The 13,678-nt window shown below is 35.8% G+C and overlaps 1 protein-coding gene across 1 annotated transcript in view; it reads left to right on the plus strand.

Annotated features, from left to right (window-relative positions):
- The window catches only part of KIAA0586 (KIAA0586 ortholog), a 117,778-nt gene that overhangs the window by 76,231 nt on the left and 27,869 nt on the right, over positions 1–13,678 (plus strand). The window contains 3 exon segments of the mRNA XM_078151515.1: positions 7,530–7,704; positions 11,562–11,704; positions 13,219–13,327. Coding sequence (XP_078007641.1) covers positions 7,530–7,704; positions 11,562–11,704; positions 13,219–13,327 — 427 coding nt within the window.

Raw genomic sequence — 13,678 nt, forward strand, 5'->3', positions numbered from 1 at the left:
ACTCAGAGGTAAATGTAGAGTGCTAAGTGTCTGCATCAGTAAGCAGAAGAGAAAAACTTAAGGAGTCAAGTTTGCTTTTTAAAAACTTACAAGCAGAACAAAGCAGGAAGTTAACAGGAAAATAACTAATAGTCAAGATTGTTGTTTTCTTTAAAATAAAAAAAAGAATAATAAACTCTAAGAAATTGTTTTCAAGAAAAAGCCACAAAATTGATAAACATTTATCAAATCTAATCATAATAATAGAACAGTCCCAAATTGCCAAAGTTGGAAATGATAGCAGAATAGCAAAAAACAACATGAAAATTATCAGTGATTTATATGCTTATAGAAGTATTAAAATATGAAATACCAGGATAACTTTAAATGGAACAATGTCAAGGAGAAGTAGATGGGTTGCACTTCACAATGGCTCTAAGTCCAGGCAGTTTCACAGATGAATTCTACCTTAGACTCTTAAAGTAACTCCTATATTCTCATTCATATTTTCTCTCTCTCTTTAATATATGTTTATGTGTATGTACATATTAAAAAATAAAATAATTAGATGCATATATATAACTATACATACGTGTGTGTGTGTGTGTGTGTGTGTACTTTTCTGTAATTTATTAGTGTAGGTAGCTTCCAATGAGAACGACTCCTTTTTCAATGCAAACCAGCAACTGCAAATTGTAGTCTTAGAGAATTGCCTAGTGCACCAAGAGATTGTGACTTGCCTGGAATCACACAACCAGAATGTGTCAGAAGTGGGTCTTCTTGACTTTGAATTTAGCTCTTTATCCACTCTTATCACAGTGCCTGTACCATGTAGATTATTTTAAATCATAGAAAAAGATACTAGGCTACCTAATTGTATTTGAAAAAATAATCTAAAACATTTAAGCTAAAATAAACGGTTATAGTTACTGAAACCTTCTCTTCCTGTGCACTCACATCGATCTCTTTTAGATAGCTGCACCTTTTAATTTATATCAGAACATTGAACACTGAGGGAGGATAAAAATAGTGGAGAAAAAGATGAATTCCCTCTCTACATATCAAACACAATGTAATTGATTGGTTTGCCAAACAAAAAGTAAAGGAATGTTGTTAATTGTTGGTGTGGGTACAAAAGCTAAATTGATCATTTTAAAAGTTGAGAAGTAGAGGAGATTGTAGAGCTCTTGTTAGGAGGAGACAGAAGAAAACTAAAACAACTCCATTAACAGTGTTTTACTATGACTGCCTTTTTGCAGAACCCCTCCAATATTGACTTATTCCTATCTTTTATCTTTTTTTTTTTTGACAGTTTGGTAGGTATGAGATAAAATTGCCAAGGTGTTTGGATTTGCATTTCTTTTATTATTAGACGGAGAATTCTTTTGAATGTTTTTTAATAGTTGTGAGTGGGATTAAGACCACTTACCCAAATAAAAATTCAGAAGTTTCTCTCAGTAGAAACAGAAGTTTTATTCTAGCAAGTCTCTCATGAGAATTGGGCATCACCTATCCAGGGTGAACTGGAGTAGGGAGGCAGGATACAAGCAGCAAGCAAGCAGTTATATACCCCTAGACAAACAAATTCTAAGAAAACCCCACCTTCCCACCTTTTAACGTGAACCTCTTTATCTCCATTGGTTGAGGTAAGAGACCTTAAATTCTACCTAGAAACGAATATGCATTTTACCCAAAACAAGCTTGGGAGCTAGAAGATTGCCTTATTTGGCAAAGATAAGGCTGGGGTGGTGGTTACAAAACAAGGGAGGGGGTGGGCAACAGATGTATGACCCAATCACATGATTTACAGGAAAACGAAACTTAGGCCTGGCTAATGCTAAAGCCTTAACTAAATTTTGAGGCATAGCTTCCATTTCACATGAGAAACTTTCAGTTGTCCCACACAGTTGGAAATTCTTTTGCTAATTGGAAATTGTGTTTGATTATATCCTTTGAGGACTTACCTGTTGGAGAATGCCTGTCTTATATATTAATGTTAGTTGTTTATACATCTTGGTATGTGACCTATATCAGAGATGTTTGATACAAATATCTGCTTCTCTTCTTTCCTAGTTGTATTAATTTTGTTCATGTTTTAAAATTTCAAATCAAAATTGTCTGTTTAAATCTTTTTTAAAATGAACTAGAGAAGAAAATGGCAAACCGCCCCATTGTCTTTGCCAAGAAAACTTCAGCCACATGGGGTCACAGAGTTGGACATGACTGAAAGACCAAACAGTAACGACAATTGCCTCAATTCCTTACTTGTTTAAGAACTCATTCTTTAGTTGTAGTTGTAAAAGGACTATGATCTGGTTCTCTTCCTGTTATTTTATGTATGATCTTTAATATTAAGTTTAAGTTTCCATTTTGAATTTATTGTAGAATCTTATGTAATATTATAAGGTCTTAGATTCAGAGCTAGAAGGATCCTTATAGATCAGTCTGTTTCTTCATTTACAAAGAGGTTAAGTGACTTGTCTAGGGTCACACAGTTAGTAAGTATCTGGGGCAGGATTCAAGCCTAGATCTTGATTCCAATTCCGCATGTTGTCCTAAACCTAATTTCTGCTAGACTGCTTTTCAGTTTTCCCAGCAGCTTTTATCAAATAGGGAGTTCTTTTCTAAATAATTTGTTTTCTGACTTATTATATTATAATATTATGTTATTATTGTAATGTTATTATATTATTATTGTCTAATAGGTTATTGAGTTAAAGTATTTTTGTTGACTTCTTGGTTAGTCTATTCCATTAATGGTCATTTTTATTTTTTTAACCAGTGCTTCTCTTTTATTTCCTGCCTTTTTTTTCATTATTTCTCTTGGCATGCTAGATCTTTTGTTTCTCCTAGTGAATTTTGTTATTATTTGTCTAGTGCTATAAAGTATCCCTTTGGGTGTTTGACTGAAATAACATTAGATAATAACATTTTTATTATGTTGGCATGGTCTGACTATTAATTTAAACTAAATATTCCTCCAGCTATTTAAATTGTTCTTTTTTCTTTTCTTTAAAGGGTCATTTTGTAATTTTATCTATATAGGTATCAGGTGGTAGTTTGGCTCAGGTATTTTATAGCTGTTTAGAATGGTATTTCCCATTTTATTATTGCCTTCTGGCTTTTGTGATATTTTTAGTTGGTAAATTTTGCATCCTACAGTTACTTGAAAGTAACTCAGTTTCTTTGAGTTGTCTCAATTTCTTTGCTGATTCCCTAGGATTTTGTAACTAAACCATAATATGATCAGCAAATATGGATAATTCTGTCTCCACTTGACTTACTTAAACAATATACATATTTCTAATGTATGGCATGGCACTTTTACAAAAATAGACCATATCAGGAAACAGAGAAATTGCAAATAAATGTAAAAAAGCAGAAATAATACTAAAGTAGCATATCATTTACAGACTACAACACATTTTAAAACAGTGTTCAGTTTTGGGAACATAAGCAAAAGACACAGGTACCTAAATGGAAAATGAAGACTTATTAATGAAACCCTATATAACAAGTAGATTAAAGAACAAGTAAGTATGTGAAAGGCAATAATGGTGAGTTAACATACTAAAATATTTGGGATGCAGCTAAAGTAATTTTCAGAGGAAAAATTATGTACCTAAAAACTTACTTTAATAAAATGGAAAAAGAGGATGTTAGCTGAATGTGTTTTTAAAAATTATCCAATATATAAAGTCCAAAATAAGCAAAAAAGAGGAAATCTTGAAAATGAGGAAAAATCGGTAAATTAGCAACCCAAAAGACTATAGAACTGATGAAACTAAAAAACTGGTTCTTTGAGAATACTAATAAATCTGGTAAACCTTTAAACAACCTGCTTAAAAAGAAGAGAGTGGAAAATCAAATTAACAAAGAAAAAAATTGTAATTATAACAAACCCAGAAGAAATTAAAAGTTATCAGAATCTGTTATATAGAGTTATATGCTAACAAAACTGAGAACTCAAGTAGATTATTTACAAAAATATGAAATATCCAATTAATAGGATATCACATTGAGATCTTAAATAATCCAATCTCAGAAAGGAAACTGATCTAGTTGTAAAACAACTACCAAAGGTGGAGGGGGCTTTGAGAGTGAAATTTCTTGGTTCGTTTGTATGTATAGCAGAATTCCGCTAAACCTTTTAATAGACAATTAATACCTGTATTGTATAACCTCAAAAAGAGTAGAACTTATTTGAGTGATGGTATTAGAGAATTTTTAAGAGACAGTGGAGAGAGCAAGGAGTATTTCAGCTTCCCCACTGTGACCAGTGAGAAGAGGGGAAAAGAACTGTATGAGTGACAGTGCAACCAGTACTAGAAAGAGTAGCCAAGGCTACACTGTCATCAGAAAGGGCCCAGGTCTCAGTAAATGCCAAAAGGTATAAGAAAGGAGAAAGGTCTGGATGGAAATGTGGCAGGTGGAAATGATGTGTCCTTTGAGGCCAGGGGAGGCTTACCTCACAGTCAGTAAGCAGGAGCAGGTGGATGTACAATGACACCTGGGAGTCCAGTAGGAAAAAAGAGGTTGCAGTTCCAGGTAGGACAACTGAAGAATTCCCTGGAAGTGAGGATGGTCTGTATCTAGTTTCTGCCATATTGTTTTCCAATTTTCCCAATAGTTTTTGTGAAATAGTGAATTCTTGCCCCAATAGTTAGGGTATTTGGATTTGTCAAATGCTGGGTTGCTGAGCTTATTTGCCTTTGTATATTGCGTATCTGATCAGTTCCACTGATCAACCACTCCATTTCTTATTCACTACCAAATTGTTTTGTTTTGTTTTGGTTTGTTTTTTAGGCAATTGGGGTTAAGTGACTTGCCCAGGGTCACACAGCTAGTGTCAAGTGTTTGGTCTGAGGCCGGATTTGAACTCAGGTCCTCCTGACTTTAGGGTCGGTGCTCTGTCCTCTGCGCCACCTAGCTGCCCCCAGTACCAAATTGTTTTGATGATTTTGGCTTTGTAATTTGAGTTCTGATACTAGTAGGCCCCCTTCCTTTCCATTTTTTGCATTGCTTCTCTTGATATTCTTGACCTTTTGCTCCTCCAGAAGAATTTTATCATTTTTCTAGCTTTTAAAAATTAATCCTTTCATAGTTTGACTGGTAAGAAACTGCATAAGTAATTTAATTTAGGTAGTATTACCATTTTTATGATATTAGTTCTGCCATAATTGTTTACTAGACCTGTGATTTTGTTGGTATAGGCAAGTCCTGGAAAAGAGCTTCCTTACCAATGATGATCGTCACCTTCTTTGCAATTTGTAATCTTATATAGTTACTTGGGGCCATTGGGAGCCTTGATTGTAAGGCTTACGTAGTCAGAATATGTGAGATGCAAACCTTTTATCTCTATCTCCTTGACCTAAGCTCCCCTCTATTTACTATACCATATTAGTAGCTAATAAAATGATTGTATAAATATATGTTCAAAAATTTGATGTTGGAAATTGACAAAACTGTGTAACTTTTGGACTATGTAACATGTTTTATTTTATCTGAATCCCAAGGTTCTGTCATGGGTCTTTTCCTCTCTAATTCTTGCTTGGTTGATCATCTACTCCAATCTAACCAGTTACCAAATCTTAAAATTTTTTTTCTCTAGAACATATCTCATGTATAACCCTTCCTTCCTGCTCACCCAGCCATCTCCCTAATTCACAGCTGTATTACCTTTTGCTAGTACTGCTGTAGTAGCCTTATAGTTGGACTTTCTGCCTTTGTCTCTTCCCAGCCTTCATATAGCTGCTGAAGTGATTTTCCTTTGTTACTCCTATATTACTCTTCTATTCAGTAAGTTCCAATGGCTTCTTATTAGCTCAGAATAAAATACAAATTCCTCTGTTTGGAATTTAAAGGTCTTCAAGACATTCTTTTAACACATTAATCCTCTGTACATACTATACTCGAATCATACTGGCCTACTTTCTATTCCTCACACATCTCCTGCCTTTATAGTGGCAGGCCCCGTTACTTAGAATGCTTTTCCTTCTCACCTCTGCCTCTTAGAATCCCTACCTTCCTTTAAGACACAAGTGTGAGCATCACATCCTAAAGCAGGTCTCTCCCCCAGTCCCCTCCAGGCATTCTGTGTCCTTGGTACATTCTAGTGCCTTCCTCTCTTGAGTCTACCTCTCATCTTTCCTGGATGTATCTTGTATATATCGATTTAGGTACTTGTACCCTCCATTAGAATGTAAGCTCCTTGAAGGCAGGCACTTTTTCCTCCTCACCTCAGCACTTTGCCCAATACCTTGCATTTATTTGGTGCTAAGTAAATGCTTGTTGGATGATTATTGATCGACCTTTCTGCAGATGATTCCCTGGTCTGTATACAGCCTTAGTCTCCCTCCTACTCCAGTTTCACTTCACCAACTGTTTGTTAAACATTTAGCACTGGATGTCCTGTTTAAATTCAGCATGTCCGCCTATGAACACAACTTATTATCTTTCACTCTAAACCCACCCATCTTCCTAATTCTGTTACTTCTGTCAGAGGCGTCACAAGCCTTCCAGTAACTGAGGTTTGCAGCCTTAGTGTCGTGCTTATCTCCTCACCTCCTTACTCACTTCCCCAGACCAGGTCAGTTGCAAACTCTTACAGATTCTACTTCCACAGCCACCCTCTTGTTTAGGCCATTATCAGCTCTGGCCCGGACTCTTGTAGTAGCTTTCTAATTGGTGTCCTTACCTCATCTCTGCCCTCTTCAATCCACTTTCTGTACAGTTACCAGAGTGATATTCCTAAAGCAGAAGTCTGACCATATCACTGTCCTCAATATACTTCAGGAGCCCCCTATTACTTCTGTGATCAAATACAGACTCCTTTGTTTGACGTTTAAAACTCTTCACAACTTAGCTCCAACCTACTCTTTCAGCTTTATGCATTAGTTCCTTGTGGAGCAGCCAAACCTCTCTTCTTCTTATTTCGAACATGTGGCATTCTTTCTCATGTCTGTTCCTTTGCACAGGCTGTCCCCTATTCCTGGAATGTACTTCTTCCTCAGCTCCACATCTTAGAATTCCTAGTTTCCTTTAAAATTTGACTAGTGCCAGCTCCTGACTTTGAAATGACCTTGTATTTATTTTGTATATACTTATGCATCATGATGTCTCTCAGAGTCTAGTGTTCTCATTGAGAGCAGTTAGTTTTATTTTTGTCTTGATGTCTCCAGCACTTAGCACAAGGTAGTTAGTAGGAGCTTAACAAATTCTTCTTTATTGAGTATTTGATTTTAAAATTTGATGGACAGACATAGGAGCTTTTTAACTTGCAAAAAATAAGATACAAAAACAAGCTACTTGCAAAAGGTCTACTTTTTACTAGGTAGATGCATTCCAGAAATGACCATTTTCTAAATTAGTCTTTTTTTAAAAAATATGACTACTTGGTTTAATAATTACTGAAATTTCAAAGAGTATAATTTAAAATTGATGGTACTCTCTCTGAGTATCATAATGTGCCTAGGTGCCTCGGTATGTATTTTTTATTTAATTTTGATGTGATGGTTTGCCTGATATATTTTTTTCTCTTTCCTTAATAGGAATCTGAAAATAGTGTAGGGGAACTTAGTGAAGGACAAAGACCTAGACTTCCAGCAGCAAAGGAGAGTTTCTTCATGGGACATCACAGGGATCGGCCTACACTCATTTCTACAGAGTGTTCAGAGCAAAAGAGTTATCATGGGCCATTATCAAAGCAATTTGACAAAACCACAGGTAGTCACCAAAATATTTATTTTTTTTTCAAGGTGTCTCTTCGAAACCAGGACAGAAAATGCTTTTTTTCATCTGTGTATTTGGGATTTTGGGGATAATTCTATAGTGTTAGAGATTATATAGATACAATGTTATTACAATCGAAAGAGGTTTAAAAGGAAAATATTCTCAAATTCCAACCAGAATAATTTTCTGCTGAAGATGACTTGGTCATTCAGTCCATAAATATTTATCAAGTACCTACTATGTGTCAAATGCTATGTTATGTTCTGAGGATATCAATTAAAATGATGCGATCCTTGCCCTCAGGGGAGCTTATAGTCTTGCTCCTTGAAGATAACATGTTTATAGAAAGATATATACAGAACACACACAAAATAGACACAGAATGCCTTTAGTTAGGCACTAGCAGCTATGTACAGACCAGGAAAGGTCTTATGCAAAAAGTCATACATATTGGTTATCTTTAAGTAAAACTGATTCTGAGAGGTGGAGGTAAGGAGAACAAATAGTGCAGAGACACAGATAAGGAAGATGGAGTGTCATGTGGGAGGAATCACAAAACAGAGCATGGATTGTAGAATTGGGGAAAGGGAGCAATAGGTTGTAAGACTGGAAAGGTAGATGGGACCAGACTGTGGAGAATGTTAAATGCCGGACAAAGGGGCTTATGTTTATTCCTGACGGGAGGAGGACCCACTGGAGCAAGATAAAATGGAGAAAACCTGGGTTTTGAGTCAGGGGACCTGGGTTCTTTCATTCCCATTGCATGATCTCTCTAGCCACACACGTCCTTGATGATGCCTTTCTCTTTGTCACATACAATCACTTATTGCATGTGTAACTCATGTATACTCACCATTCCCTTTCCATTTTTCTTTGAATTGTTTGCCTTTTTATTTCTTCTGAGATGGTTGTATCTTGTAATCAGTGAATATATACCATCACTGAGGGAATATTGTATTAAAGAACTGGACGTTGTGAACTATGTGCAGCTCAACCTCTTGGAAAGAATTATGTAGTTCTCCAAATAAAATACAGACCAAGGTATTTCTTCAAAAAAAAAAACCAAAGAAACAACAGCAGCTTTTACAAAGGGGTATTTATTATAAGCTATAGCAAGAACAGAAGTACAACATTCTTTCTTCTTCTATACCTGAGAGGCACACTCTTACATCATCAGCTCATTCTCTGGGCAGAGTGGGCTCAGACTTAAGTAAGTTTGTATGTGGTGTTTGCTTCACGAAGTTTATTTTCAAAGGTGGCGTGACCAGTGCATGAATGCGCCCGAGTCTGTGCTATACTGCTGGGCTAGGTGATTTGTGCTATCGCTCCTTACCCTCTTGCTTTCAGAAAATTTCAGCCTGGGCTCTACCTCCTGGTGGCTCATCTTCTTGATCTTTCAAAACTTACAAGGCCATAACCATGCCCTGTTTCCTTCCTTTTAAAGCTGGAAAGAATATACTTAACAGAGACAGAATTAACAGCAAAGCCATTTGGTCTCTGTTTCACATTGGCCCTGGATGAGGGAGAATACAAGTCCCCTGCTGTATAAAGAGGGCCACAGCAACTCCTTATTTCAGGCCAGAAGGGGCCAGTACCAAGCCAGTATGCTCCCCTTTCCATTTTGGACCCTGCTCATTTTCACTGCTTGCCCAAGACTCCTTGATATACTATGTCAACTGGATACTTTTTGAGTTGTATGTTGTAATTTAAGTCATGTGTTTTTTGTATCCTTTGTTTTTTAATATAAAATTTTTTCAAAATTTTAAAAAAAATTTTGAACATAATAAACACTTAAATGAAGTGTATGGACATTTCCATTTACATAGTAGCATGGAAAAAGATTGTACATGAAGTTTTGTAGTTCTGTTATGTACAGCTTGCTTTTCCCCACTACTTCTATAATTCAGCCAGTAGTTTTCAAAACTCTTACTTGCATAGGTCTTTTTCTGGGCTTCCTTCTTTTCTGTGCGTTTTTAAGAAAAGATGCCTCAGTGACCCTCATTTTTAAAAAAGATTTTTGCTACCTTATCTTCATCTCCCTTTCCCTTTGCCTTTCTCTCACCTTCCCTAACTAGAAAAAAGAAAAACACATTTATAGTTAGGCAAAACAAATTCACACATTAGCCATGTCTGAAAATGCATATTTCATTCTGCATCTTGAGGCCATCATCTCCTTGTCAAGGGGTGGGTAGCACATTTCATCATCAGCCCTCCAGCGTTGTGGTTGGTTATTGCAGTGATCAGACTTTTTATGTGTTTCAGACTTGTTTATTTTTACATTATTGCTATTAGTGTATAGTTCTCCTGATTTTGCTTACTTCACTCTCTATCAGCTCGTTCTAGTTTTCCCAGACTTCTCTAAAAATGTTGTTCCTTTTGTAATTTCTTTCAATCCAGTCATATTCTGTTACACTGTATCATGTACCACAGTTTGTTTAGCCATTCTTCAGTAGATGGGTCCCTTCAACTTCTTGTTCTTTACCACTATGAAAAGAACTGCTATAAATGTTTTGTGTATGTGAGTCTCTTCCTCTCTTTTTTCCCCTCTTTCTTTGATCTCCTTGAGGGGATAGGCCTAGTAAAAGTATCTCTGGGTCAAAGAGTATGGTGACTTCTGGGGATTCCGGGGATTCCAAATTGCTCTGCAGAATGGTTAGACCAGTTCACAGGTCAATCACTAATGCATTAGTGTGCTGGTTTTCCCACATCCACTTCCGACATTTGCGGTTTCCTTTTTTTGTCATCTTTGCCAGTCCAGTATTTGTGATTTGCTTTATTTTGATTTGATTTACTTATTACCTTTCAGGAACACATTTGTTAATTAAAATAAGTTATACATGTATTTGCCAAATGAAAATAGGCAAACTAAATAGTCATAGCCCTTAAAATACTAAGTGAGAGGTATTAGATCATGAGAGACAGAATATTACACTGGAAGAACATTGTACTAAGAGTTGGATTATGAGCCAATTAGATATCACTAATACCCAGGCTCAGTTTCCTCATCTGAAAAAAAGGAGAATGATAACTGCTTTGCTTACCTCACTGGGTTGTTGTGAAGCACATGTCAGTGAACTAATGTGTCTGAAAGTGCTTTGTAATTTGTGAAATACTACAAGGTTTTATTATTTAATGCGGTTTGCTTCTGCTGTCATTCCTCTTTACATATTGGTATTTAGAATCTGAATGAGGCTCATTTTGGGTAAGAAAAAGAATCTCTCCATGATTTGGGGGAAGGTATAAAGACAGGCCAAAAGAATAATAATTTTTTCAAACCAACTTAATACATTGTCTGCCATGTGCTTTTGAAGATAACACTCAAGGAAAATTTTTCTGTTGACCTTAATGCAGTGATTAAAATATGGAGAGCAAGAATTAGGAGGAGTTCTGTGGATCTACTAATTCATGAGAATCCCCCCTAAAATAATTCATACATATCTTTGACCATATGTTATTCACATTCTGTGTGTTAGTTTTTCATATACGTTTTCAAAAGTGGGTATTTAAATCTAATGTGGGAAAGCTTATGTATGCTAATTTATCCAATCTAGTGAATGATGATTTTTGTGATTTGATAGTCCAGTCCCAGATTATTATCTCATTATTATTATTTACCATTTATTTGTTAAAAGCTACTTAATTCCCCAAATAGTATTATAATAGATAGTTTACATGAATAAATTAATGATTATTATTTAATGTCCTTAGTATAAGAATGACTAAATGTATTGTTTCTTCTTATCCATCATCTTAAGTTTACTAGCTTTATAATCAAGTGGATTATTCTTTTTTGGCAGTAATTTTTTTTCATAATTTGCTTAAAATTTGTGTCTATGTATTTACGATTGTAGGAGAAGTTCATGAAGATTCATGCGTCAGTCATGGCCCGATGAGTTTGGGGGAACTAGATTTGCAGCAGATTTCAAGCCTCCCTCTTCAGGCAACACAGATAAATGCGATTAAGTTGGCAGTTGCACCTGAAGATCTTGCTCCGGTACCTGAAAAATAGCCTTTAGAAGTAATTTGTTTGAAAAAGCTTAAACTAAGAATTAGATCATAAGAAAGGTCATCTATAGTAATAATAACAGTGATAATTTTGTTCTGGCAGAAGATTTTTTTAAAGAACTAGGTTGTTATTTTTGGTGATGTCAGCATTGTAAATTAATTATTTTTGCATTATGAAAATGCTTGTCTGTGTAGGATATTATTTGGTGGATTCATTCAAAAAGTATTGCATGACCATTTTGAGCACAGGGTTGTACTGCCTTTTTAAGGTCATACAGAAGGAAGGTTAGAGAAAAAGCTGCATCTCTTGGTGCTATGTCGGTTGCCACCTTTGTAGAATACTCTCACTGTGACAAAAATGTAGCAGCCACAATGTCTAATCTGCCAAAGGACAGTCAGGCAAGGCTGAAGAAAAAGCAGCTCAGTAATAAACTGTTATCCTTCTATAGCTAGATTTCTTTTGGAGGGAAGTTATTTCCTTTTACATGCTAATCTGTTCTAAAATTAAAGCAGTGAATCCTCCCTTGGAGAGGGAAGAATATAAGAGAGAAGGGTGCTAACAGATTCCTTATGACTAGATGTCGGGTTATTTAAATAGGGGCTGACGAAGGGCACATCTTCCTTAGGAGCATCCATCTCCACTCTGAAGTGAGAGCGTATTTGACTCACTTTCTGAAGCCAGAGCATGACATAATGTTTTGATGTTTGACTCACATAAAACTCTCATAATTAAAAAGCATCATCTAAAATGAACCTCAGAGTGCTTCAGTCATGGCACAAACCTGCCATATGGTAGTTTTCTTGGAGAATCAGATCTTGGTATGGGTAAGAGGAATTTTACCCTAAAGTTGGTCTTAGCATTCTGTGTATTAGCTGTTCAACAGAGGGGGGGGTACATGCCACTGCTAGAATTAGCACTCCTGAGGATGTGTCTTAAATTCTCTTTGACCCTACATGATTTCTGTTAAGGAATTATGGCTGCTGTCAATTTCAGGTGCTGGGTAGGGAGATTCATAAACAGAGGTAGTTGATAAGAGGGGTTGTGCTGGAAAATAGGTATGGATTGTGAAGGTGAATCTAGGTGGGCTTAGGTTTAGAAGATAGTATGTAGGGGAAACATTTTGCAGGAAATGAAAATGTAGAGGTACCTATGTATATTAATAAGTGATTAGGTACTCATTGTATGTAAATGATGGTTTTTGTTATATGATACCATACAATGCAATTTAACTTTTCATGTTAGCATGAGAAAGGTGTATTCAGTATACCTGGTGAAATCTTTCAATAATCCTCAAGCTGTCATTCTAGTCATTTACTACTTTTCCCCTATATTATATATATATCATATCTAATGGATAGAATTCAGTTACTTATTTTTACTTGCTCATTATCCGGTGAAAGTGCTAATAAATAAATGGCTAAAAAGCTGCATAACTTTAGTCGATGTAGCATTTCTAGAAACCAGTGTGAAACAGCAATATTGTGAATTTCTTAAATATTTAGGGCGAGCAGAAACAACATCAGGAAGTTCAACCAGCTGAGCAGAAGCCGGTACGAGCCCGTGTAATACGCGTAAAGAATAAGTCAGAAACTTCCTTTGCACACCTCCGAGGCAAGTCACATGTTTCATTCGTCTCTGTGATAGTCCATTACCAATTTGGGTACAGAACAAATATGCAATTAATTTTATGTGAGCGCGCTTTGCCATTTTAGATTTAGATTTTACAGCGTCTCAATCTTGGTCAGTAAATTATTTCTTCATTCTTGGAAGTAGCTTAAATAAAGACTATAATGTGGTTGGTTGTGTACTTATAAAATTAAATTACCAGTGCACATTATAACTGTGGAGTTTTTGTCTTAATTGTGCAACTGAGCATATAGGATATATCCTTTTTATCAGTTTGACTAGATCATGGTAGTCATACCTAATAAGATGAAATTTAATGAAGATAAAAGTAAGGTT

This window comes from Phascolarctos cinereus, unplaced genomic scaffold (genome assembly GCF_003287225.1).
Source record: "Phascolarctos cinereus isolate Bilbo 61053 unplaced genomic scaffold, phaCin_HiC Scaffold_3;HRSCAF=262, whole genome shotgun sequence".
NCBI classification, from domain to species: Eukaryota; Metazoa; Chordata; class Mammalia; order Diprotodontia; family Phascolarctidae; genus Phascolarctos; species Phascolarctos cinereus.